This window comes from Carcharhinus amblyrhynchos, chromosome 4 (assembly GCF_965287045.1).
Source record: "Carcharhinus amblyrhynchos chromosome 4, sCarAmb.v2.hapA, whole genome shotgun sequence".
Taxonomy (NCBI): domain Eukaryota; kingdom Metazoa; phylum Chordata; class Chondrichthyes; order Carcharhiniformes; family Carcharhinidae; genus Carcharhinus; species Carcharhinus amblyrhynchos.
The window spans coordinates 10483976-10511037 of NC_137327.1; the positions used below are offsets into that span (position 1 = coordinate 10483976).

Genomic DNA, 27062 nt, shown 5'->3' on the forward strand with positions numbered 1-27062 from the left:
TTCACCATTAAAGACCCTTTTCAACAAATAAAACAATTGCAGAGAATTGGGATTAACTTGCAACGCATTAGGATTAGCTTCAGTGCCTTTTGGTTTTGTTCTATCCTATTGCTGTTGCTTTATTGTAAATGCGGTTAAGTAGTGAATTGTGACAGCATCATTATAGAGGAGAAAGTGAATAGCCGGGACTGGGCATTTGGAGGGAGCTGCATTCTGACAGATAGTTGGATTGGTGTGTCTAGTGAAGCGCCCCAGATTGAGAAGGACATCTCTGTTTGTGCTTATTCTGCTTCCCCCCCAACCACACTGTCACAGCCATTCATTCCAAACCATTGACCCCAGTGATGTCATTGGCAATCAGCGCTGAAACAAAAATACGAGGAACAATAGAAACAATCTCTCCCACAGAAAGTTAAAGCCATTTATTTTTGTAGCCATTTATAATCGTTGAAAAGTGCCCATGTGGCAGACACCTCTTTGGAGAACTGATCAAAATCACGTGGCACTTGGATTCTTTGCCTGAAGTGAAACTCTCATATTGTAACATACTCATGCAAAGCCACTTCCTCAAAGGATTGCTTATCATCGCACAGAGCTGGCATCAGTATAGACGTACTGCTTGGGCACAAACTAACAAAGTCATTACGCTAATTGTGCACCAGAATCACAATGCTGCGCTGCTCTGACACTATTACTGCAATAAGAATTAGAATTCCTCAGTGCAAAAGGAGGCCAATCAGCCCATTGAGTCTTCACCAACCACAATCGCACCCAATCCCCATGCATTTACGCTAGCTAGCCCCCCTGTCATTCAGGGGACAATTTAGCATGGTCAATCCACCCAATCTGCACATTTTTGGACTATGGGAGGAAACCGGAGCACTCGGAGGAAATCCACACAGACACGGGAATGTGAAGACTCTGCACAGACAGTGGCCCAAGCCGGGAATTGAATCCGGGTCCCTGGCGCTGTGAGGCAGCAGTGCTAACCACCGTGCCACCGTGCAGAGGTGACAGTTCTGATGTACCACTAGTGCACAAGCTGAAAACAGTGTTAGTATACCACGAATGGCAAAGTGCTGACATCAGTCTTGCTGTACCAGTAGGGCACATGCTGGGGACACCACAGAGTAGCACTAGTCTAGTGCGACAGGGTGGCTGTATCACACTGCAGCTGTATTGAGCTGATCTGTGAAGGGTGGGATTTTACAGCCTCGCTCAGGCAAGACTGGAAATTCCTGCCCGATGTCAATGGAGATTTCCGTTGTCGGACCCTCGCTCGCGCTGATTCCATGGCGGGCGAGGTGGTAAAGTTCCAGCCGAAGAGTTCAGTGTGCATCACTGGCAGGGAGCTGGGTAAATTAGGATCAGTGACATAGAGATTGTGAATTAGTCACAGTGATACGGGGTGGCAGGATGGCACAGTGGCTTGCACTGCTGCCTCACCACGCCAGGGACATGGGTTCAATTCCTGGCTCGGGTCACTGTCTGTGCGGAGTTTGCACATTCCCCCCGTGTCTGCGTGGGTTTCCTCCGGGTGCTCCAATTTCCTCCCACAGTCCAAAGATGTGCGGGTTAGGTGGATTGGCCATGCTAAATTGCCCCTTAATGTCAGGGGGACTGGCTAGAGTAAATACACGGGGTTATGGGGATAGGACCTGGGTGGGATTGTGGTCGGTGCAGATTCAATGGGCCAAATGGCCTCCTTCTGCACTGTAGGGATTCAATGAGTAACAGTTTGTTATTAAATCAGTTAATAGAATGCACACTTGTGATTCATTGATCAGCAGTACTAGAGATAGCTTTTAGGTGCAAAGAGCATTGATAGATTGGAGTGAGTTCAGGACAGAAAGCAGCTGTTGTGTCCACTCAGGAAGGCTGAACGGACACTCAGTAGCTGCGAGAGTAGTTGTGGTGCTCTCAAACAGCAAAGAACTCTCATCCCCAAACCGAGGTTTGATTGAGACTCTCTTGCTGACCCCTGAGTGCATCGTCCCTCCCTGTCTTTCACACAACCGTGTCAGTTTTGTCACATCGCTGCTAGATTCTGCTATTGTGGCCAAAGACGGATCTCACATCAGGGACTGGGTGCTTATGAATACAGCATCCTGCCGCAGACTCAAAAATGCTTTGCCGCCAACACAGATTTCCTTTGTCTCCAAAAACAGGACTTTCTGTGAATTTAAGCAGTAACCCCAGCAGATTTAATTTGTGAATTCAGTTCAGGGTGGCACAGTGGCTAGCACTGCTGCCTCACAGTGACAAGGACCTGGGTTCAATTCCTGGCGTGGTCACTGTCAGTGTGGAGTTTGTACATTCTCCTTGGATTGGGTCTCCGTAGGTTTCCTCTGGGTGCTCCAGTTTCCTCCCACAGTCCAAAGAGTTAGGTAGATCGACCATGCTAAAATGCCCCTTAGTGTCTGGTGGATTGACTCAGGTAAATATGGGGGGATAGGGCCTGGGTGGGACTGTAATTGTTGCAGACTCGAAGGGCCGAATGGTCTTTCTCTGCACTGTAGGGATTCAATGATTCCTGCCACAAAATGCACAGAACTGCTCACTCACACCTTGTCTTCCCTTCCTCTTTCCATCCCCATGCTTTTAAAACCCAACCTGGTTTCAGAGAACCATTAGCTTTTGACTTGAGCAGATGATGGGGGCAGATTCAATAGTAACTTCCAGAAAGCAACTTCGATGCATAATTGAAAAGGAAACATTTGAAAGACTTTGGGGAAAAAGTTGGGTGGGGAGGGGAGATGGAGAATGGGCTAATTAATTGGATATTTCTTTCAAAGAGCTTACACAAGCACTTCTTTTCTCTTTGCTGTTAGATTTGTTAGAATTTGTTATCCATCCCTAATTGTCATTGAATTGAGTGTCTCGCTTGGCCATTTCAGAGGGCAATTAAAAATCAACCACATTGCTGTGGGTATGGGGTCACATGTAGGCCAGACTGGGTAAGGATGGCAGATTTCCTTCCCTAAAGGACATTAGTGAACCAGATGGGTATTTTTACGATCGTTAAAAGCTTCATGGGCACCTCTGCAGAGATTAGCTTTCAATTCCAGATTTTTATTAATTGTAGAACTTAAACTAAGTGTGCCTCAGACAGTCTAGTGGTATTATTGTTAGACTGTTAACCCTCAAACCCAGCTACTGTTCTGGGGACCCAGGTTCGAATCCCGCCAAGGCAGCTGGTGGAATTTGAATTCAATATAAAGTATCTGGAATTAAGGAGCTATTGATGATCATAAAACTATTGTTGATTGTCAGAAAAACCCACCTGGTTCATTTGTGCCCTTTAGGGAAGGAAATCTGCCATCCTTACCTGGTCTACATGTGATTCCAGATCCACAACAATGTAACTACTCACCTAAGGATGGGCAATAAATGCTGGCCAGCCAGCGACACCCATGTTCCATAAATGATTAAAACAAAAATTAGTCTGGGATTACTAGCCCTGTGACCTTAGGTTTACTAGGCTGATACCGGAGTTGAGGGGGTTGAGCTATGAGGAGAGGCTGAATAAACTGGGCTTGTACTCGTTAGAGTTTAGAAGAATGAGAGGAGATCTCATTGAGACGTATAAGATGATGAATGGGATGGATAGGATAGAGGTGGAAAGACTCTTCCCGCTCAAAAAAGACAATAGGACTAGGGGGCACAGCCTCAAGATAAAAGGGGGGCGGTTTAGAACGGAGTTGAGGAGGAACTTCTTCACTCAAAGGGTGGTGAATCTCTGGAATTCTCTGCCCGTTGAAGTGGTGGAGGCTGCCTCGCTAAATATTTTTAAGACGCGGGTTGATGGGTTTTTGATAGGAGAGGGGATTAAGGGTTATGGGGAGAGGGCGGGAAAGTGGAACTGAGCAGCGACAGATCAGCCATGATCTTATTGAATGGCGGGGCAGGCTCGAAGGGCTGAATGGCCTACTCCTGCTCCTATTTCTTATGTTCTTATGTTCTTACCAGTACACCACCATCTTCCCCATGATGGGCTGAATGGCCTCCTTCTGTGCTGTTACTTTACAGCCATTGAAAGGGCCTCACTTACCAGGTGGAATTTTCCTTGTTGGTGGGAGTGGAGAATCTAGCAGAATCCAAAAATATAAGAAATCCCCCGTAAGTTCCACCCTGTTTGGGGTGGCACAGTGGCTAGCACTCCTACCTCACAGTGCCAGGGATCTGGATTCAATTCCAGCCTCAGGTGATCGTCCATGTGGAGTTTGCACACAGCTACGTGGGTTTTCTCCAGGTGCTCTGGATTCCTTCCACAGTCAAAGGATATGCGGGTTAGATTGGCTGGCCATGCTCACTTGCCCTCAATGTCAGGGAGGTTAGCAGGGTAAGTACGTGGAGTTATGGGAATAGGTCCTGGGTGGGATTGCACAGGTTTGATGGGCTGATTGGCCTCTTTCTACACTGCAGAGATGCTATGATTCTATGAAAACCCCATTGCATTTCTTCCAATGGAGGCTAATAGTGGCTCACTCTTCCTGCTGGAAGGTGGCACAAACACCATTTGCATTCATTTGCATCCCATGAATGCTCATTAAAACAGCCGACCACTGCCACCCCAAAGGCCTTTCAATCTTTCTTCATGCCAGCAGAAAATCATGTCGGCATCAGGCTCCACTGTTAATGAGTGGCATGTACAAGGCGGTCCTCAGTTCATCAGCAGTTTCAGGGTGAGTGCAGCAACTTTCTGCCATAATGCTATGATGCTCCTGATGCGTTGTTTACCAGTTTGCTGGTGCAGACCAGTTCCTGTCCTCCACCTCCATACCGAGCTGGTCTCCATGGACAGCACCGTGCTGCTGGACCCATGGGCCCTCCTGTTCACTGAGCCAGATCAGTGCAGCGCCTGGGGTTGGAGAGTACAGGGATCTCTTCCCCATTGGTGCCACACACTAGTGTCTACCTGGACAGCAGTGTGCTGTGGGACTCACGCAGCCCTTGCAACAAAGGTCCAAATCGCTACTGGGGGGCTAGGGTGCAAGGTGAAGCCGGGGTTTGGGTGGGTGGCCTGACGAAGACAAGGGGGGGCAATGTGGAAAGTGTGCTGTGCAAGGGTGGGGGGATGATGGCAGGCAGAGGGGCAAGGAGGAGGATGAACAATGGAAGGCCAAGGGGAGGGAAGCTGGGCCCTGATAAGGTGCATGAAGAGCTCACAAACAAGACGGGGGGGGGGGGTCAAAGAGATACAATATTGTTTACTGGAAGAGGATACACAAAGACCCCAGATGCACTGGGTAGAGATCCAAGAGGGACATGGGTGCCTCGCAGGTGATGGACATAGGGGGGGTGGATGGTTGAATCGAGGAACAGATTTCTTCTTGAGGCTGTGAGCTTTTTCCCTCTGGGTTGCTGACGTACTGCACTCTCTGGTGAAGACAGGTTGGCTGGAGAGAGTGAGATGGGTGTGCTGGACTGGTGTTTAAATATGGCGCCAGGACCTTCAAATCTGCCAGCTGACAGCAGGCGGACGAATCAGCTGCTGACCCACCAGGAGGTGGAAGGGGGAACTCGCCCATGAATAATTAATGAGGTTCCAAGCGCAGAATCTGACACGGGATCCTGCAATCCTGGTCGGTGGGACATCAGAGCCAATCGCCACTGCACTTAGTCTCAAAATGGTGAATCCCACCCATCATGTTGGATCCGCTTAAACATGGAGCCTCATCATCAGGACCCACTGAGTCTTGCCATTGGAATATGTTTGAGGGAGGCATGCCCATTATCAGTGCTATTATCTCTCAATATCAGTGTTCTCTTTATAGCAGGATTCTTACCATTGTTGACTCCTCTTAAAGATCAGCAGCGCAGACCTTCCCATTAATATTAAAAGCATTTGCTTTCACCTTTAGATCTTTCCTTTTTTTTGTCTGAACCGATTTGATTTCTTTTCTATTATTGAAATCATCAGGACTGCAGACAGGAAACTATCAGCTCCCAAACCATGAGGGAAACCTTTTGTCATTATCCATTCACCCAGCCGTGCCCTAACCGTTGTGTATTAAGTTGTGCGCTCATTTATTTCTGTTGGGTTTGCAGACTTTTCCAAGTCAGATCTCCCAGGGATGTCATAAGCAGTCGGTTAAAGCAAAAATAGCCAAGAAATGGACAGAAATAGTTCATTGGAATTTTTTTGCACTCTGAAAGTCAGTTCTAATGGTGAGACTTGCTGTGTAAAGAGGGCCATTAATTCGGCGGTTAGTTATCGCATTTGACAAGCTTTGCCTTATAAACACGATGTTAACAAAATGTCTTGCGTCAAGTTTCTTTAAAAAGTAAATCAAGACAGTGATCACCCTGAAACAAACTCCAAAAATCAGTTTGAGGAATGGACATTGCCAAAAGCCCTTTGTAATGGTTTGCCCATGCTGTTGTTTCAATGCTACCTTCTTCCCGAACTGATTTGATTTGATTTGATTTATTATGATCACATGTATTAACATACAGTGAAAAGTATTGTTTCTTGCACGCTATACAGACAAAACATACCATTCATAGAGAAGGAAATGAGAGATTGCAGAATGTAGTGTTAGTCATAGCAAGGCTGCAGAGAAAGATCAAGATTAGTGTGAGGTAGGTCCATTCAAAAGTCAGACGGCAGCAGGGAAGAAGTTGTTCTTGAGTCGCTTGGTTCATGACCTCAGATTTTTGTATCTTTTTCCCGACGGAAGAAGGTAGAAGAGAGAATATCCGGGGTAGGAGGTGTCCTTAATTCTGCTGACTGCTTTTCCAAGCATGTAGGACATGCAGACAGAGTCAGTGGATGGGAGGCTGGGTTGCGTGATGGATTGGGCGACATTCACAACCTTTTGTAGTTTCTTGTGTTATTGGGCAGAGCAGGAGCCCATACCAAGCTGTGATACAATAAGAAAGAATGCTTTCTATGGTGCATCTCTAAAAGTTGGTAAGAGTCGCAGTTGACATGGCAAATTTCCTTAGTCTTCTGAGAAAGTAGAGGCTTTGGTGATGAACTGTTGATTTTGTTAATGTACACAGCATTCTCCTGTACCACACGTACGAACATTGTTGGGTCATGCAGCATTCCCTCAGTACTTGACCAGATAATGTGTTCGGGCCTTGCAGTAGAGCTTGAACCCATTGACCTTCCAACTTGGAGGCAAGAGCACTCCCAAGTGACATGACTGACAACTAATGAGGAGTGATGTGTGCTGAGGTTAGCCAACCTCTGGCCCAGATTGCACCTGGTCTCTGGTTTGCGCTATAAGCTTGGCACCATTCTGAAACATATGTTCCACAGCGTTTTACAATCAAAGAAACAGTTTTGAAATAACAAAATTATGAGGAAATTATAAAAAAAAGTATCCACAAAACTCTAGCAAACAGATAATGAGCAGATCACTTGTATACAATGATTGAGGTACATATAGTGGTTGAGGAATAAAAATTAGCCCTAGATCCTCTACAAATCTCCTCTAAGATCGAGGATTACAGGTTCATAGTTCCTTGGAAGTGGAATCACAGGTGGATGGTGTGGTGAAGTAGGCATTCTGCATGCTTGGTTTCATTGGTCAGATATTTGAATACAGGAGTTGGGATGTCTTGTTGAAGGTGTACAAGACATTGGTAAGGCCACACTTGGAATACTGTGCACAGTTCTGGTCACCCTATTATAGAAAGGATATTATTAAACTAAAAAGAGTGCAGGAAAGGTTTACTAGGATGTTACCGGAATTTGATGGTTTGAGTTATAAGGAGAAGCTAGCTAGACTAGGAGTTTTTCCCGAGAGTGTAGGAAGCTCAAGTATGATCTTATAGAGGTTTGTAAAATAGTGAGAGGCATAGATCAGCTAAATAAAGTCTTTTCCCAAAGGTAGGGGAGTCTAAAACTAGAGGCATAGGTTTAAGGTGAGAGGGGAGAGACACAAAAGGTCCAGAGAGGCAAATTTTTCACACAAAGGGTGATGAGTGTCTGGAACAAGCTGCCAGAGGAAGTAGTGGTGGCAGCTATAATTTTGTCTTTTAGAATGCATTCAGACATTTACATGGGTAAAATGGGCATAGAGGGATATGGGCCAAATACAGACAATTGGGACTAGCTTACTGGTTAAAAAAGGGCAGCATAGACAAGTTGGGCCAAAGGGCCTGTTTCCATACTGTAAACCTCCACGACTGTATAAAATAGGGATCTTGTATCTACACCAGAGAGGTCAAACAGGGCATCAATTTAATTTCTCATCTGAATGTTAACACACCTACTGTTAGAGCAGCACTCCCTCATTACTTCATTATGGCAGCAGAGAGTGTCAGCCTAGATTTCCTGCTCAGTTCTCTGGAGTAAACAAAGAACAAAGAAAATTACAGCACAGCGATAGGCCCTTCAGACCTCCAAACCTGCAGGTTCCATGCTGCCTGATTAACTTCAACCCCCTACCCTTCTGGGGACCATAATCCCTCTATTCCCATCCTATTCATGTCAAGATGCCCCTTAAAAGTCATTACTATATCTTCTTCCACTACCTCCCCCAGCAACGATTTCCAGGCACCCACTACCCTCTGTGTAAAAGATCTGCCTCGTACGTCTCCTTTAAACCTTATCCCTCACACATTAAACCTATGCCCCCTGGTAATTGACTGTTCCACCTGGGAAAAAGCTTCTGACTATCCACTCTGTCCATGCCTCTCATAATCTTAATCATAAACTTCTATCAGGTCTCCCCTCAATCTCCATCGCTCCAGTGAGAACAAACCAAGTTTCTCCAACTTCTCCTTGTAGCTAATGCCCTCCTTACCAGGCAACATCCTGGTAAATCTTTTCTGTAACCTCTCCAAAGCCTCCACATCCTTCTAGTAGTGTGGCAACCAGAATTGAACACTATATTCCAAGTGCGGCCTGACTAAGGCTCTGTAAAGCTGCAACGTGACTTGCCAATTTTTAAACTCAATACACCGTCCAATGAAGGCAAGCATGCCATATGCCTTCTTGACTACCTTCTCCACCTGAATTGCAACTTTCAGTGTACCTGTACACTCAGATCCCTTTGCCTATCAATACCCTGTGAGAGTTGAATCCACAATCTATGGAATCAGAGGTAAAGGTGCTTGCTGGCCACTGTGCCAGAGTGACATAGCCAAGTCAGCAATGGGAAGGCTTCAAGCATAAAGTTCAACAGAATTGGTGGCTTTCCATCGCTCCTGCAATTTTCACTGGCACGTTTGCACACATATGGTGCACACTGCATATACAATAAAGGCTTTGGCAGCTGAGGAGACACACAACTCACAGAGTGTAATGCAAACACTCCTTCAGCGGAATGCCTAATCTGTGTACACATTGAGCATTCTTTGTGAACTCATTGGTCAAAGAGTGTTTCTTTTTACGGGAAGAGCCCTGCATTACAGTGAGGAATAGAGGCAAGGACAAGGGGGAAAGGGGTATAGTGGGGATGAGGGAAGTGGTGGAGAAATGGGGTGACGCTGGAAATCCCTTATGACTTCTGCCTTCCCCCTTTTCCCAAGTAACTGCGTGAAGCTCCTGAAATAGAGGCAATATGGCTTGTGACTTTGATGTGGAAATGCCGGCAATGGACTGGGGTAAGCACAGTAAGCTTTACCAGACCCCTGAAGGCTAAAAGCCAGAATTAAAGCACAGTGAAATTTAACTTAAAGACTCCCTATGGGCATCATTTGAGGGCTCATCTTTTAAAAACTGTGTCCACAGGCTGAAATGCTAAATTAAATCAACAGTGAAAGAGGGAGCGGATTTTATTTTCTTGTAACCCTGCAGCTGGCATGGGAATGAAAAGGAGAGAATCTGGTGTAATTACGTCGGAGACTGATTTTTGCCATGCTGCGGAATTGTGGTTAACCCTTTGAGAAGACGCATAAGAAAACAAATAGCAACCCCCTTCCAAGTGTAGACGAGAACATGTTCCCTCCAGGGCAGCATTAACCTATACAATAGGAAGTCAATTATCTCCAAGCCAAATCCCTCTTCGATTACTCAGAACGAGATAATGTGCTCTTACTGCCTCTTCAGTCCTGAAAGTGACATTGTAATACAGGTACGTGCTCGCTACTTAAACATCCGCAAGCAGAGGGGAAGTGAGTGGACATGATTGCCTCGCGAGTGGTTTGTGATTGTCAGGATGAACTGATTATTCAAACACGCTCACATTTTCTTCAATGGTCAAGTGCATTTAAAGATAGTCTCTTCCTTTCCTCTAATGAGTGCTCCAGGAGAGAGGGCCGTGGGCATCCTCAGGCTATAGTGGTGTCTACTTTTGGATCCAGCCAGCCAGTTCAAAGTTGTATGCTTGCCAACAGGAATTTAGCACCAACCATCTGACCTTTTTATAATCCCACTTTGCTACCTCACATGTGGAGGTCCGCTATTAGTTAAGGTCTTTGGTCAACTTTCACATCAACCAGATGTCATGGGGTCAAATCAGTGGTTGTGATCCTTGACTTCATTTTGCAATAGAGACTCCAGTGCTGCCTTTCTGAACTTGGTGTCCCAAAGGTGCCTTACAACCAATGAAATACTTGAGAAATGAAGTCACTGTTGAATGGTCGGGGAGCGCAGCAGCCAATTTACTTACAGCAAGATCTTGCCTCACACGACTCTCCTCCCACCCTAACACACCTCACCTTATCAGCATCAACTTTTTCCCTCATGCACCTCTCAAACTTCCCTCTAACTGCATTTTCTTGAGCAGTCAGAATTGTTTTCTATAGCTGAATGTTTTATAAGATCACTTCAGAGGACATTAATGCCAGTATTTTACGATCTCGCCCACCCGAGGCCAACAGAGAATGCCGTTCTGCGAGGTGGTAAAATACCGGTCTAAGAGTTAAATGTAGTATGGTCTTTAAATCACAGGTTGGGTTACTAACCCTCCACATTTGACTTGACGTCTCCAGAACTTGAAGATCAATCTTCAGGACCCTGCTGTATGCAAGCCTGGAGAAAAATCATCAGGGCACTAAAAAAACTCTGCTTGCCATTACATTTCTACATTTCTCTTTACCTGATACAAAAAATATTGAAAGTGGGTAAAAAAAATCATGGCTGCTTGGCTGACAGTCAAGCATCATCAATTGTATAATGCGTCTTTTTGCTTTCCAACTGATGTTTGGAAGACAGTGCATCACAAGGATGGATGCGTTAGCCGACTAATTGGATGTCTTGTCAGACACCTTGTTGAAGCTGTACAAGACGTTGGAAAGGCCACACTTGGAGTACTGTGTACAGTCCTGGTCACCCTATTATAGAAAGGATTATTAAACTAGAAAGAGTGTAAAAAAGATTTACTAGGATGCTACGAGGACTTGGTGGTTTGCGTTATAAGGAAAGGCTGCATTGACTGCCACTTTTTTCTCTGGAGCATAGAAGACTTGGGGATGATCTTATAGAGTTCCATGAAATAACGAGGGGCATAGATTAGCTAGATAGTCAATATCTTTTTTCCAAAAGTGGAGAAGTCTAAAACCAGAGGGCAAAGGTTTAAGGTGAGAGAGCAAACAAAGAAAGAACAAAGAAAATTACAGCACAGGAATAGGCCTTTCAGCCCTCCAGGCCTGTACCGACCATGCTGCCCGACCGAACTATCCTTCCAGGGACCATTTCCCTCTATTCTCATCCTATTCATGTATTTGTCCAGCTGCCCCTTAAAAGTCACTATTGTATCTGCATCCACTAGCTCCCCCGGCAGTGAGTTCCAGGCACCCACCACCCTCTGTGTAAAAATCTTGTCTCGTACATCTCCTTTAAACCTTGCCCCATCAAAGGAACCATAACTGACTTAATGAGCCGTTTGCAGTTTCACAGTACTGGCCATGTGTACTTAGACATGCATGGCTTAATCTTTGAGACAAGCATATGCTACTGGCAGGATCAACCAGGAGACAGGGGAGCTTCAAAAGTGTCCAGAGGGGCACTTTTTTCACACAGAGGGTGGTGAGTGTCTGGAGCAAGCTGCCAGAGGTAGTAGTAAAGCCAGGCACAATTTTGTCTTTTAAGAAGCATTTAGACTCTTGGGTAAGATGGGTATAGAGGGATAAAGGTCAAATGCGAGCAATAGGACTAGCTTAGTGGTTAAAAATAGGGCAGCATGGACACGTTGGACCAAAGGGTCTGTTTCCATGCTGTCAACCTCTAAATCTCTAATGGCTGGAGTGTGTGTGTGTGTGTGAGTGTGTGTGTGTGTGTGTGAGGGAGGAAGGTGGGGTGGGGGGTGGGGGGGATGTGGAGGTGGCGGCGGGGCTGGGGGAGGTGGTGGGGGGTGGCTAGGGTCAAGTCATGAGATGAAACATCCAGGTATATATTTAAAGTTTAAAGTTTATTTATTAGCGTCACAAGTAGGCTTATATTGACATTGCAATGAAGTTACTGTGAAAATCCCCTAGTCGTCACACTCCAGCGCCTGTTCAGGTACACTGAGGGAGGATTTAGCATAGCTGATGCATCTATGTACATTTAATTCTTGTTGGCAACCTTTGTCACAAACAGCCCAAAAGAATGATAAGTTTCCTTTCCTGAAAGAGATTAGTGAACCACTTGGGTTTTTAACAACAATGCAGAAGCTCTTGTGGTCATCTCTTTTCCTGGTACTAGCCCACAATTCAATTCATGGCTTGCCTTGGTGGAATCATAAACACATTGGTTCTGGGTTGCTTGTCCAGTAATGTAACCAATCTTTGTGCTCCTGCCCTTAGTGTACTTGTTTTCAAAGGAAAGCATAATATTCTGATTTACGTGGTGTGTTAATTATGTAACATATTGGTGTGTGGCACTCCTGCAAATCTGTGTACAGTCACAAGGAATGAGGCTTTGTGACATAGGGCTAGCAATTAGCCTTGCTCATAAATAACCATAGGTATCTCTCTCCATTAGAGAGAGAGAGAGAGAGAGACAGTGGGTGGGATTCTCTGGCCATCCTTACCACCGAGATTAACCTATCGCACTGCAGTGAACGGAGATTTGGCTGAACGCCAAATTCTCCAGCCTCTCTGGCGGAGAGGCGTAAACAGCCGGACAATACCAGCCAGTGTATATATTGTATACGTTGAGGGGCACCACTCTGCAAGCTTGGGGCAGGGCAAGAGGGCAGGCAGCCATGAATTATCACAGGCACACGGAGTTTTAACACACACCATTGCCATCATTCTGCACAACAATCCAGCCACCTGGATGACTGAGTTAATCTATCCCCAAGATATGGGAATCTTCATATTATTATTCACGTAAAATAATGCATGGTTATTAAAGTTACTATTCCACACAAGGGAATTTATCACTTTGTACATCATATTAGAGCTTAAAAGAATATAGATCAGTCGATATAACTAAGGCGATGGGAAAGTAACTTCAGAAAAGCCAAGTTTAGCTGCACTTATAACAATGATTTAATATGTGATTTTAAGATGACTGCACTTTCAGCTCAGATTCAAGTCCAGCCCAGACAACAGAGATCAAAATCCCAAGCCTCTGATGGCAGTTCAGGAGCTCAAGTATCGAACTGAACTGTAATAATCCAGTTTCCATTGGAAGCCACACAACTCGCTTCAAAGCCCACCAGTAAATTTACAAACACAGGATCTTGCAGCAGAGAAGGAGGCAATTCAGCCTATCTGCCTGTGCTAGCTCTTTGGACGAACAGTTAGTAGTACCCCTTACTCTTTGCATTTCTAAAGGTACCCAATCTGTGCCTTCCCTCAGTGAGGTTGCCAATTCATGCTAAATTATGGGGAGTTTTGTACAATGGACTCACAAGGTTGGAAAGGAACATAATGAAACCCATTTGCTAGCTTGAATCTTGATGCAATGAAGCTATTTTATTACAAATGCTGTTCTCCAAAACCTCTTCTAATAACAGACTCATCCCCTGAAGCTCCATTATAGTCACTGGAGGGTCTGAAACCTTGGAAAAGATGGGCCCCTAATGAGAAAAAAGCACTTCCCTGGTCCCTGTGAGGTTGTAATAATCATAGCTGACTACACTGCTTTAAATAAAAATGCATTCCTGCATTCCTGACAGTATGAAACTATATATAAATATATATATATTATATGTGTGTGTGTGTACACACACAAGACTGGTTCCCATTTATTTAAACTATCAGTTCAAAGAACATATAGCACCAAGCAGAACAACAGTAGTGCATCAAGTTGCTGAATCACTGGAAAAGAAAAGCATGAATGCAGTGCATGGCCTTGTCAAATTGTCACACAACATTTCAAGTGCCCCCATATCACAAGCACTGTCTTGCGATGCGATTAACCTGATGTGATAATGCCACTACAGCATAACAGTTGTCAGTGTCCTGAGCAGAGGACAACGCATGTCACTGCTTAACGTGAAAGAATTGGCAGGCAGTCAACACCCATCGATTGGTGGGGCAGAGTTGATGGCCAAATGGCCTAATTCTGCTCCTCCTACATCTTATGAACTTATGAACCCACACATTCTAGATCAGTTGTCAATCTTTACCCAATGGCGCAGCAGGCCGCAAGAACTTATGTTACAACAACTTATGGGTTATGGGGAGAAAGCAGGAAAGTGGAACTGATCCACTTCAGATCAGCCAAGATCTTGTTGAATGGCGGGGCAGGCTCGAAGGACAAGATGCCCTACTCCTGCTCCTATTTCTTATGTTCTTGTGTTCTTACGTAACTGGAGAGCATCAACCCTATTGCAGACTTCATCCACCTTCCCAGCCATTCACCTGAACATCTGTCTCATACTAATTTGCCTGTTCAACCCTTGAGGACTTGAAGCATGTGTCTTAATCGAGGTTCACCCTCCAACTCCCATCAGATCTGCTTAGCTTTAATTGGGCCAACCTTGGGGGAAAGACAAGCAGCGAGTGGGGCCATAACCAGTCTTCTCCATGGGATGTGAGGGCCATTACTAATGGAAAGGTACAGCAAGAACCCTCACAACACCAGGTTAAAGTCCAACAGGTTTATTTGATAGCACGAGATTTCGGAGTGCTGCCCCTTCATCAGATGAGTGGGAGTTGTGTTCACAAACAGGGTATATATAGACACAGATTCAATTGCAAGATAATGGTTGGAATGCGAGGACAGAGGACAGAATTTTCCTGTCCCACCCAACTCAGGAATTGTAACAGGCGGGACAGGGAGTGGACCATGCCAAGATCTGTTGACCATCCGGTGAAATTTTCCAGCTTTGATGCGAGCATGGCCAGAAAATTCCAGCTGGAATCTTTTGCTTTGGATGTTGGGGTGGGGGGAGAGAGCAGTGGACCAAAGAATCATATAACACAAAGGAGGCAATTTTGCCCATTACACTATCCCAGCAACATCAGGCAGTTATCTCTTGCTCCTGCTCTTTCCCCAGAGAACTGTACAGGTTGCCTTTCCAAGTATCTATCCAATTTTCTTTTGAAAGTTATGATTGAATTTGCTTCCCCTTCCATTTCAGGCACTGTGTTCCCGATTGTAAAATAATTCTCATCTCCCCTCTGATTCTTTTACCAATTACCTTAAATCTGTGTCTTCTGCTTAGTGACTCTCCTCTCAATGGGAATAGTACTTCCCCAATGTATTCAGTCAATATGCCTCAAAATTTTGAACATCGCTATTAAATCTTCCACTAACCCTCTTGGCTCCAAAGGGACATTTGACCTTCTCTAATCTTTCCACAGAACTAAAGTTCCATCTCATTGATGTCATTCTCTTTCCAAGTCTGCGCCATCATTCAGGAATTGTGTGTTGTTCGGAATTGGTTACAATGCTTTAGCTGAGGCCATTCACCAGTGCTGACATTATTGTTGGGACATTATTCAAAGATTGCCTAACTGACGCGCAGTGAAAATAATTATCGTAATGATAAGTTGTTAGCGGAGACGCAAACAAAAGCACAACACACACAAACACACAGACATACACACAAATACACGCACAAATACACAGACATACAAACACACACACACTCAAACACAAACACATACATTCTCATACACACACACATATACACACACACTGTCTCTCACACTCTCACACACGCACACATACACACACACAAAATGATGGAAACCTAAAATAAGAAAAATCAGAATTCTTGAAATGCAACATCATCAGCACATTGGCACAGAGGTTAGCACTGCTGCTTCACAGCACCAAGGACTTGGGTTTGATTCCCGGCTAGGGTCACTGTCTGTGTGAAGTTTGCACATATTCCCCGTGTCTGCATGGATTTCCTCCGGGTGCTCCAGTTTCCTCCCACAGTCCGAAAGATGTCCAGGTTAGTCGCATTGGCCATGCTAAATTGCCCCTCAATGTCAGAGGGACTAGTTAGGGTGAATGCATGGGGTTATGGGGCCTGGATGGGATTGTGCTCGATGCAGATTTGATGGGCTGAATGGCCTCCTTCTGCACTGTAGGATTCTATGATCATAGCCATTGGTTTTTAAACAAAGAAAGACAAATTATGGCTTGAATGTCCTGCTATCCCTCTACCTGAAAATTCAGCAGGAAATGCATCCCAACCAACTCCGTCCCATTTCACACTTGAATGAAGGTCAGTTGGTTGTATGTGGGACTTCCACCCCTCGCTCAGGTATAAGTCCTGCCTGACTGAGTCACCCTGGCTTTCCAGTTCCACCACAAAAGCGCTGCAGTGGACAGAAGAAGAAATAGAGGAGAACGTTGGACCCTGAGCCTGAGTCTGGGCATCAGAGTCCCAGATAAGCTGAGGCAGAACCCCACGGTGGGAAGGGTGGGAAGATCTGGTCGCTGATCATGGGGGAGCACTGGGGGCCCTTCAGAGGCCAACGATCTTAAGGGGTGAAACCCTTCTTCAAAAGCGGGCTTCTGATGAATGTGCCACCCATGCTCATCCCCCATTTCCCTTCTGAGATGTAAGTCTGATCTTTTGTGGGTGCCCTCCATGGTATTCCAATTCTTCTGCCAGCCTAAGACTTGAGGCTAGGTGAGAAACTGGCCAATAATTGGAGCAAGTGGGGCAAGGATGGGCATCACATCTGAGTAGGAGTGGGCGGGAACCCAGAGAGAATCCTGCCCTTCAATTTCATCTTCCTCTGCTGCCTAAAAACCCGCCAGGTAGGAGCATAGAATCTGGCCTACGTTCTGTCAGAGTTCCCACCTCAAGGGTAGAAATTTATGAAACCTTTTTCTACTCCTTCTCAAGTCAATGAACTTCTGAACAATTTGTTGCACGTTACAGCCTTGCACCTCCCTCTCCCCTCCCCCCATCTCCCACCATGATGGAGCCATAAAATTCTCCTCTATGTGACAACCCATCTCTCTCATACAGATGCTGACTGACTTACGCGTTTCGAAAAAGATGCAAATTTATTGCAAAGATTGTTATAAAATTTCTCCCCACTTTGTACCTTCAAAAAAACAGCCCTCTGAAAACCTCACTCCTTGACTTTTTTTCAACTCCTTGCTGTTCCGGCTCACACACTCAGGGCATTCCAGTACATGAAAAGGGCAATCAAAATATAACTTGCTCTGCATTTGAACTAACCAGTTGCATTGCGCAACTTCATCCATGAAAGTTAAAGTTTGTTTATTAATGTCACAGTAGGCTTACGTTAACGCTGCAATGAAGTTACTGTGAAATTCCCCTAGTCGCCACACTCCGATGCCAGTTTGGGTAAACTGCGGGAGATTTTAGTATGGCCAATGTGCCTAACCAACACGTTTTTCGGATTGTGGGAGGAAACCAGAGCACCTGGAGGAAACCCACAGGGAGGACATGCAAACTCCACACAGACAGTGACCCAAGCCAGAAATCGAACGTGGGTCCCTGGCACTGTAAGGCAGCAGTGCTAACCACTGTGCCACCATGCCGCCTGTGAATTGAGATGAAAAAACTTTAGGCTTAGGGTTGTACAGTATGCAAATGAAGAAAGGAGCTAAAATCTTTTATGGTTCTAATACTGCGGAAAGCTAGCCTGAAAATTCCCATCCGTATCGTTTTAATGCGATGTCATTGCATTTAGAATTACCGGGTTAATGTTAGGCCACTAACTCCTTGAACTAATCTTATTCATGGGCAGAGATGCCCAATGTCAGTGTGTCATAGAACCTCGGCTCAAATCTCCACGGGGCACTCAGCATTTCACACAATTTAAAGGCAGGTTTCTCAAGACTGTGAAAGTGAAGAAATTAGGAGCAGTTCTTTTTCGCTGTGTAGTCTTGTCCACTGGGGACGAGGGCAAAGACTGCTAGCATTCATCCGACTACTGACCCTGAACAGCGATGCGGAGAGACACTGAACTAAAAGCCACCCATCTGTGACGTGATTCCTCACTGAGATTTTTATCCAGAGGCAAAGGGCACCACAGGGTACTGGCTGCCGTTCGCCAATTAGACATCCCGCAGGTTGTCACTGAGTTGATCAAATACTACCATAGACAGCATGTCAGTATGGGAACAGAGGTTGGGCCATCAGACAGAGTAGCTTATCTCTGAATTATCCAGCTGAGTAACCAAATATATACTACAGTCTTCAGTGCAGCAATACATGTGGAAAAGACCAAATACTTCCTTGAAGTCATAGAAGCCCTACAATGCAGGAGGAGGCCATTTGGCCCTTCGAGTCTTCACCAACAACAATCCCAGACAGGCCTTATCCCCGTAACCCCACATATTTAGCCTGCTAATCCCTCTAACCTGGGCATCCTGGGACACTAAGGGGCAACATAGCATGGCCAATGTACCTAAACTGCACATCTTTGGACTGTGGGAGGAAACCGGCGCATCCGGAGGAAACCCACACAGACGTGGGGAGAATGTGCAAACTCCACACAGGCAGTGACCCAAACCAGGTCCCTGGAGCTGCGAAGTAGCAGTGCTAACCACTGTGCTACCATGCTGCATAGGCAGTGGATGGGTCGATCTGTTTTTGTTAGGTTGGAAACAAATGTTTCTGTTCATTTCTTTTTAGTGCAACTATCGGGATTTAAATGCGTTTATATGCTTATATTGTTTTTATTAGGCACTCAGTTTAAGAAACATCATGAAAGAAGAGGGGTAGAGATGTGGAGGGACTTAGAGCAGGAATTCCAGAGCCAAAATCTTCAGCAGCTGAAGGCACAGACGCCAATGGAGTGATTCAAATTGTAGATGCACAGGAGGACAGAATTGGAGGATCTCAGAAAATTCTAGTACGAGAAGAAGTTACAGTAGGGATGAGGCCAATGGGAGATTTGAAACCAAGGGGGGAGAATTGCAAAATTGAGGCTTTGCTGCCCAATGGTCAAGGTAGCTCAGGAAGCACATGGAGGATGGATAAAGGGAGCCAATGCAAGTTCGGGCACTCAGCTTTGATTCCTGAATAGATTGGGGATTAGTTCTCTTCATTCAGGGGCCAGGCTAATCCATCCCACTGAGGCATTCCAATCACCACGTGGTTGAGAAGTGACCAAGCTCATCACAGGTCAACTGAAGTATTCGCATCATAAAAATTAACTGAATGGTGCAAAGGTGATGGCTGCAATAGTGGCTGATATCCATTGGAACAGAGCTGTTGTTCCAAATAACCAGCACTTACCTTGAACACTTTGTTCCAAACTACAACCAAAGGATGATGACTCTTAAATTGGACTGACCACAAGTTTGAAAGCTAAACTGATAACCCTGACACCATTGTACGAAACAATTCTATGGCATCACTTTCCCTTCATTAAATGTTCTTGGTGTCAATATGGTTTATGGGCTTTCTCTTTTTTTATTTATTGGACATGGGTGTTGCTGGCTGGCCAGCATTTATTGCCCATCCCTAGTTACCTGGAGGGCAGTTGAGGATTCAACCACATTGCTGTGGCTCTGAAGCCACATGTAGGCCAGACCAGGTAGGGACAGCAGATTTCCTTCCTCAAAGGACATTAGTGAATGAGATGAGATTTTCCAACAAGCAACAGTAGCTTTATGGTCATCAATAGATTCTTAATCCTAGATACTTCTTCTGAATTCAAATTTCACCATCTACTGTAGTGGGCTTCAAACCCAGGTCTCCAAAACATCAGCTAAGTTTCTGGGTTAACAATACCACAAGACCATCGGCTCCTCCTGCTCAACTCTTATCCCTGTACTCTTTTTAAAGGCATCTTTTTTTATATGAAAAATAAAATGTAAATTAACTGTGTTGAAAGGGCTAACGGGCTTTCTTTGATGGGATAATAGAAAGGAGATCAAGGGTTTAATGTAAGGCATTAGGGTCTAGTTAGCGTGGCTAACTGGAGCCAAAGAGGCAGCCAAGGCTAACATCAGCAGATTAAACCTCCTTCCTATCAGACAGGCAGTTATTTGTTTCATAATTGCTTGACTTTTCAAACCTGTAACATCACAGTTGCGCTTCCTGTGATAATGGATAGGGCGCAGTTATTAAGCATACGTGCAAAGCGGGGCTGTTTAAAGATCAAAGTCTTCGTTCCATTGATAAAAGCACTTTTGTTTTGAAAATGGGCTAATCATAGCCACGGCGTGGATGTGTTTTAACTCAAACAGTGCTCGCTCGGGCAAAGTGAAGCAAGTTCTCAGCCTTGCACTTCACTCAGCTTCACTCTGGCGCCTGAGGTTCTGTATCTGCTGCCTTTCAATAGCCACTAAGTGGTTTCCTTTCCTTGGAGCTGAAGCCCTGGATAAAAGTACAGATGAACATTGGGATAAGTTGACTTCAATATGAACTCAGACAGGATTTCCCAAACAATTAGAGAGAATTGAAAGCACCTCCTAAATGTGATTGAGAAACCTACATTGTGATTCTGACTTGCTGGCCTATGGTGCTTTAGAAATGTCACATTGTGTTCAGTTCTTCACATTGTGCTCAGCTGTGCCTCAATAGGGTGGTGCCCTTGTCTCTGAGTCAAAATGTCATAGACTCAAGACTCACTCCAGATATTTGAGCACAAAATCCAGTCAGTTCCAATGCAAAACTGAGGGGACACTGTCTTTCAGGCGGGTTGGCAAGCCAAGGCCCCAATCAAATGGGCTTAAACAATCTCATGACACTCGTTTGAGGATGAGAATAGGCATGATCTACCACTCTCCACACCGATGGGATCTTCTGGTCCCGTCGATGATGCACCCCCACCGGTGTTTCCTGGCAACATGGGGTGGAATCAATGAGAAATCCCATTGACAGCAGTGGGACTAGAAGATCCCACCACTAGCCAATGGTGCATTGCCTTCCGCTACTGAGAAAAACACAGCAGGAGACCAGAGAATCGCGGCCAATGTGTTCCATCCAACATTTATCCATCAGCTATCATCACTGAAAATAGATTATCTGGTTATCAACATTTCTGTTCCTGGGGCCTGGCTGTGTGCCAATTGGCTGCTGTGTTCCTTACATTAGAAAAGGGGCAGCACTTCAAAAGTATTTAATTGATTGTAAAGCACTTTGGGACATTTTGAGGCTGTGAAAGGTGCTATATAAATGCATGTTTTTGTTATGTGTCCTTAACTTGGTTGTTAGAGATAGGCATTGTGTAGGTGCAAGGTGGCACCATGGAAAATAAGGCTGTCTTGCCACGCAGTGGTGCTCTTGTTGACCTCCTTGTAGTCAAGCCAATAGCAACATTAGCTTAGGACTGGGGCCAGCTGTCTTCCTACTTGGATATAGAATGACAAAGCAGAGCTAAAGAGGGAAATGAAATAAAACCCCTTCGAAATATTGCCATTGCAACATTTCCAAAGAACGTAACTACTTAAAAGTGACGAAAAAAAGTCTGATTTGCAATCTTTCTAAAGTGTATCATTGATTTATATTATGTGCCCCCTCCGCGGCAATGCCCACACCCACCCCCTCACAGTCCATCCCCCCCACCAACACCCCCCCCCTCCCCACCCCTCTCACTGATCTTCATCACCTCCTTCAATCTCAGGGAGTCTGACTTGCGCCTGTGATGTAGCTTGCAGCTTTGGATAGTGATGGTCGTGGTTCCAACATTCTTTCCATCACACGGCTGACCAGAAATCTTTCCCACACTTATGTCCCTGCCATTGGTGTCTGTTGGACAAATTTGTAGGTCGATCTGGTCACATTATACGTGCACCTTCCTTGCCCATCAAGTCCTGAGGTGGAAGTCAGACCTGGACCGTCTGCTACGAATGCTACCCCCTGTCCTGCCAAGACCCCCTACACTAGCACACAGGTTAAATTGAGATTTGCTTACTTACCGGTGTCTGACTCAATTTCCAATTATTTTTCTTCTCTGTAGGACATTTGTGCTATCCAATGCTGAATAACCGAGTTGGGAGGAATAGCAACATCACTTCCGACACTCAGCATGTACTTGGGAGGAGAAATAGATCGCCTTTAGGTACACCAAGTACACCCAGTTTGATGCAATTGACTTATTTTCGGCAGCACGGTGGCACAATGCTTAGCACTGCTGCCTCACAGCGCCAGCGACCCCAGATTCAATTCTGGCCTTGGGTCATTGTCTGTGTGGAGTTTGCACATTCTCCCCGTGTCCATGTGGGCTTCCTGCGGGTGCTCTGATTTTCTCCCACAGCCCAAAGATGTGCAGGTTAGGTCGATTGGCTATGCTAAATTGTCCCTATCCAGGGGCATTAGTGGGGTAAATATGTAGCATTATGGGGATAAGGCAGAGAGGTGGGCCTTGGTAAGATACACTGTGAAAGATTCAGTGCAGACTTGATGGACCAGTGGCCTCCTTCTGCACTGTAAGGATTCTTGATTTTCAAGAAACTGTGGGGAAATTTTGAATCTGATCTCAGAATCCATTGAGAACCTGGTAATTTTTCTCACAAATGGAATTTTCCACTCCTGTTGAAGTCAGTGTATTTTAAATGGCTCACTACATTTTCTAGCCTCGCCCCCGTGTGACTGGTCTGTAAAATTCCACCCGATGATTGGCAGACGATCCTTGGATTTGAAATCACACTTAAAACCTCCATGTTGTGAGAACAGTGTGGAGAAACCACATCAGACCACATTGGTTGTCTTCCCTTTGTTGATAAAGTCAGATACAGATTGATAGATTAAAGACCACAGAGGAAGACTATTGTATCAGTTTGTCGATCGGGTTTATTTTTATTTAGACTTTGTCGTTTCAACTGCAGCAGGCGGCGGTGCAGAGGGACCTCGGGGTCCTTGTGCATGAGTCGCAAAAACCCAGCCTGCAGGTGCAGCAGGTGGTCAGGAAGGCTAATGGGATGCTGGCCTTCATAGCGAGGGGGATTGAATATAAAAGTAGGGAGGTCTTGCTGCAGCTGTACAGGGCATTGGTGAGGCCGCAGCTGGAGTACTGTGTGCAGTTTTGGTCGCCGCACTTACGCAAGGATATTTTGGCCTTGGAGGGAGTGCAGAGGAGGTTTACTAGGCTGATACCGGAGCTGAGGGGGTTGAGCTATGAGGAGAGGCTGAATAAACTAGGCTTGTACTCGTTAGAGTTTAGAAGAATGAGGGGAGATCTCATTGAGATGTATAAGATGATGAATGGGATGGATAGGATAGAGGTGGAGAGACTCTTCCCACTCAGAAAGGACAGTAGGACTCGGGGGCACAGCCTCAAGATAAAGGGGGGGCGGTTTAGAACGGAGTTGAGGAGGAACTTCTTCACTCAAAGGGTGGTGAATCTCTGGAATTCTCTGCCCGTTGAAGTGGTGGAGGCTGCCTTGCTAAATATTTTTAAGACTCGGGTTGATGGGTTTTTGATAAGCAAGGGGATTAAGGGTTATGGGGAGAGGGCGGGAATGTGGAACTGAGCCACGACAGATCAGCCATGATCTTATTGAATGGCGGGGCAGGCTCGAAGGGCTAGATGGCCTACTCCTGCTCCTAGTTCTTATGTTCTTATGTTCTTTGATGCATTTTTACTTGCATTTATGCCAGAATATTCACCTTTCATTATCTCTACTTGTGTTTTTTATTCAATCATGGGACTTCTGCATCACTGGCTGGCCAGAATTTATTGCAAATCCCTAGTTACCCAAGGGCAGTTGAGAGTCAACCACATTAAGCCAGACCAGGTAAGGATGGCAGATTTCCTTCCCTAAAGGACATTAGTGAATCAGATGGGTTTTTCCAACAATCAATAATAATTTCATGGTCATCAGTGGATTCTTCATTCCAGATTTTTTTATTGAATTCAAATTCCACTGCCTGTCGTGACAGGATTTGAACCTGGATGCCCTGAACATTAACTGAGTTTCTGGATTAATAGAGTAGCAATAGCACCATTAGACCTACACCTCCCCTATTTACTCCTGCATGGAAAGGTTTTAGGCCGAGAAATTGATTCCTTTGTTCAACAGTTCCTCAAACAGGAGTTTTTTGCAACGACAACTTATATTTACTTTTGCACCTTTAATATAACAAAAAGTCCCAAGGGTCTTCGTGGACTGTTATAAAACAAAGTATGACACAGAGTCACATAAGGAGATATCAAAACAGATGATTAAATGCTTGGTCAAAGAGATAGCTCTTAGGGAGCCCTTTCAAGGAGAAAAGCATGGTGAAGAGGTAGTGTGGTATGTATTCCAAAGCATAGGGCCTACTCAACCACAGTGCTTAAGAGGCCAGAGTCAGAGAAGGGCAGATATCCCATTGGGCTATGGGGCTGGAGAAGGTTTCAGAGATAAGCATGGAGTGATTTAAAAACAAGGATGAGAATTTCAAAATCCAGATGCCGTTTTACGGGGAGGTTAGTGAACACAGGGATGACAGGTGAATGGAAGTTCAGTATGGCCAATCCCACTTAATCTGCACATCTTTGAACTGTGGGAGGAAGCCAGAGCACCCGGAGTAAACACATGCCAATGCAGGAAGAACATGCACACTCCACACAGGTAGTCACCCAAGGCCAGAATCAAAACAAATCAATGTCTTGCAGATCTGCAAGCAGTTGAACCTGGAGCTTAAAAGAAAATGGGGCAAGGGAAATAATGAGTCACTGAGCCTGCCTGATGGAGGAGACTGGTGAGATGTTAATTAAGCTGTGCCAACCAACAGTGAAATGCAAGTTCTTCCAATCTGACAATCGAAAGACGATATTGTCCAAGGACAAGATGTATCCATAATGGGTGAGGGGATAAACCCAGATGCTTTGTAAATTCTTTCACAAAGTTTCTTACCATTTCTGTTACCATTCAATCAAGCACCTAAAGGAAGTTTGTTTCTGTTGAGGTTGATTTATAAATGGAAGCTGGTCTAGGTTAAATGGTCAAACATCAGGATGGAGCTAGTACACTGCGTTGTACACTGTACTCAGTACACTGAGTGCATTGTGCAATGGAACAGGGAAGGTGGAGCTACATTACAGCAATCCTCCTCACAGGAAATCCCAGGAGTCACTGGAGCAAGGAAAGAGTAACACATCTTATTTTTTCTCACTGGAGGAGTGGTCATCCTGATCTGCTCTTGTGCAACTCCCAATGACAAGGCAATAGTAACAATGTGCTGGGGGTGAATTACTAGCTTGCTCTGTCACTAGGGCAACAAGTGGATAACATGGGGACAGGAGATCTCCACAACAGGTTCACGATTAGGTGAACCAGTTATGGGTGCTTCTCCAGGTCAGTCCTGAAGATGGCATTTCTGAGGAAGAAACAGATTAGATCATTAAGAACACCCTTGCTGAGTGTCTGCGCAAGCACGATGGTAGCTTGTCTCAATGGGCACATGGCTCAATGAGGCACTGTGATTGGCCAATCTATGGAAAATCTGGATTTGTCCTGACTGGAGATGCCTCAAGCCAACCCTTCCTGCACATTACCCATAACATCACTGAATTCTTATTGTCCTGCAACACCCCAGACTCCCTGAAGACGTTGCTCCTCACTCACCCTCCAATCCAGGGATCCATCACAAACGTAGACAGAATCAGGATATTGGATACCCCACCACCTGTTTATGTGCACCCCTGGACGTTATGACTTCTTTTCTCCTGAATGTGAACAAATTCATTCATTAGTCTAGCCTTTACCTGCTACACCATTCCAGCCTCAGAACAGCCAACTTCAAATGACTGTCAGAGTGGGACTCCTCACCCTTCCATACATACAAGGTGAACAACCAAATGTCCCACCCTTTTGCCTTTTGGCATCTCTCTTGATCTTCATTACACCATCCCTTCAAAGACATCTATACTCTGCTCCATGCCAAGTGGGTTCTTACCCTTGCAGAGGGCAGAATATAATTGAACTGTTTCCCCTATTGTGATCCATGTGTGGTACACCACACCATGCCCGTTCACCTGTGCAGCCATCTCCCTTCCAGGTCTTCTTCGTCTAGTGGGGTGGCCTCAACTTTCTATCCTGTGGCATGAATATTTCATACAGGGCCACTCTGTGCCTCCACTAGAGAGCACAGGCTGTTGCTTGGCAATCGTGGGGCTGAGTGCCCACCAGCATTGGCAGCCTACATGCTGCACCCATTGGACGCTAAAGACATCACTTGTGCCAAATCTTCCACTCTGTTGCCCACAGCTCTTGCCCAACTCCAGGCAAACTTCAGGGAGCTGGCTTGGTTCATGGTATACCACCGTCCTCCACCCAAGCCAGGTCACCATACGACCTGCCATTGCCATGCTCACAACCCCGCTGGCAATGCTGGACCAATGTTGCTTAATTGGCCAGCCAGTGTAAAATTGCAATGTTTCAGCATTCATGAGAGGAAGCAGCACTACGGTCACTTCTAGGTTTGCCAATCACACACATTCAACAAGCAGAAAAATGAAACTACTGTAAAAATGCCTAGTTACCATGCTCTGATGCTTATTCAGGTATACCTAGGGAGAATTTAGCATAGCCAATGCACCTAACCAGCACGTCTTTTGGACTGTGGGAGGAAACTGGAGCACCAGAGGAAACCCATGTGGACACAAACTCCACACAGACAGTGACTCAAAACCGGAATTGAACACGGGCCCCTGGTGCTGGAAGGCAGCAACGCCAACCACCGTGCCACATGAAGTTATGCAGGACAAGCCGGATAGTGCCAATGATAATTCACCCCTTGTAAATGACTATCGCAAGAGCTTAGGGCTACTGATATCAAAGGGTGGATGTTTAACATATCCGTACAATGTTCCTCTGTCTGCGATTTTAACTCAGGAGTTAAACC

General features: G+C 45.4%; 1 protein-coding gene across 2 annotated transcripts in view; it reads left to right on the forward strand.

The window, feature by feature from the left end:
• The window catches only part of mafa (MAF bZIP transcription factor a), a 387413-nt gene that overhangs the window by 312178 nt on the left and 48173 nt on the right, over positions 1 to 27062 (forward strand). Inside the window, exon 2 of one of the 2 annotated variants that reach the window (XM_080186704.1) lies at positions 22192 to 22258. The exons of the other annotated variant lie outside the window; for it this stretch is intronic. Within the exon in view, the coding sequence (XP_080042830.1) occupies positions 22192 to 22219 (28 nt within the window). The 3' untranslated portion in view covers positions 22220 to 22258. Of the gene's footprint in view, positions 1 to 22191; positions 22259 to 27062 lie in introns of those variants that run through there. 2 annotated transcript variants of the gene reach the window in all.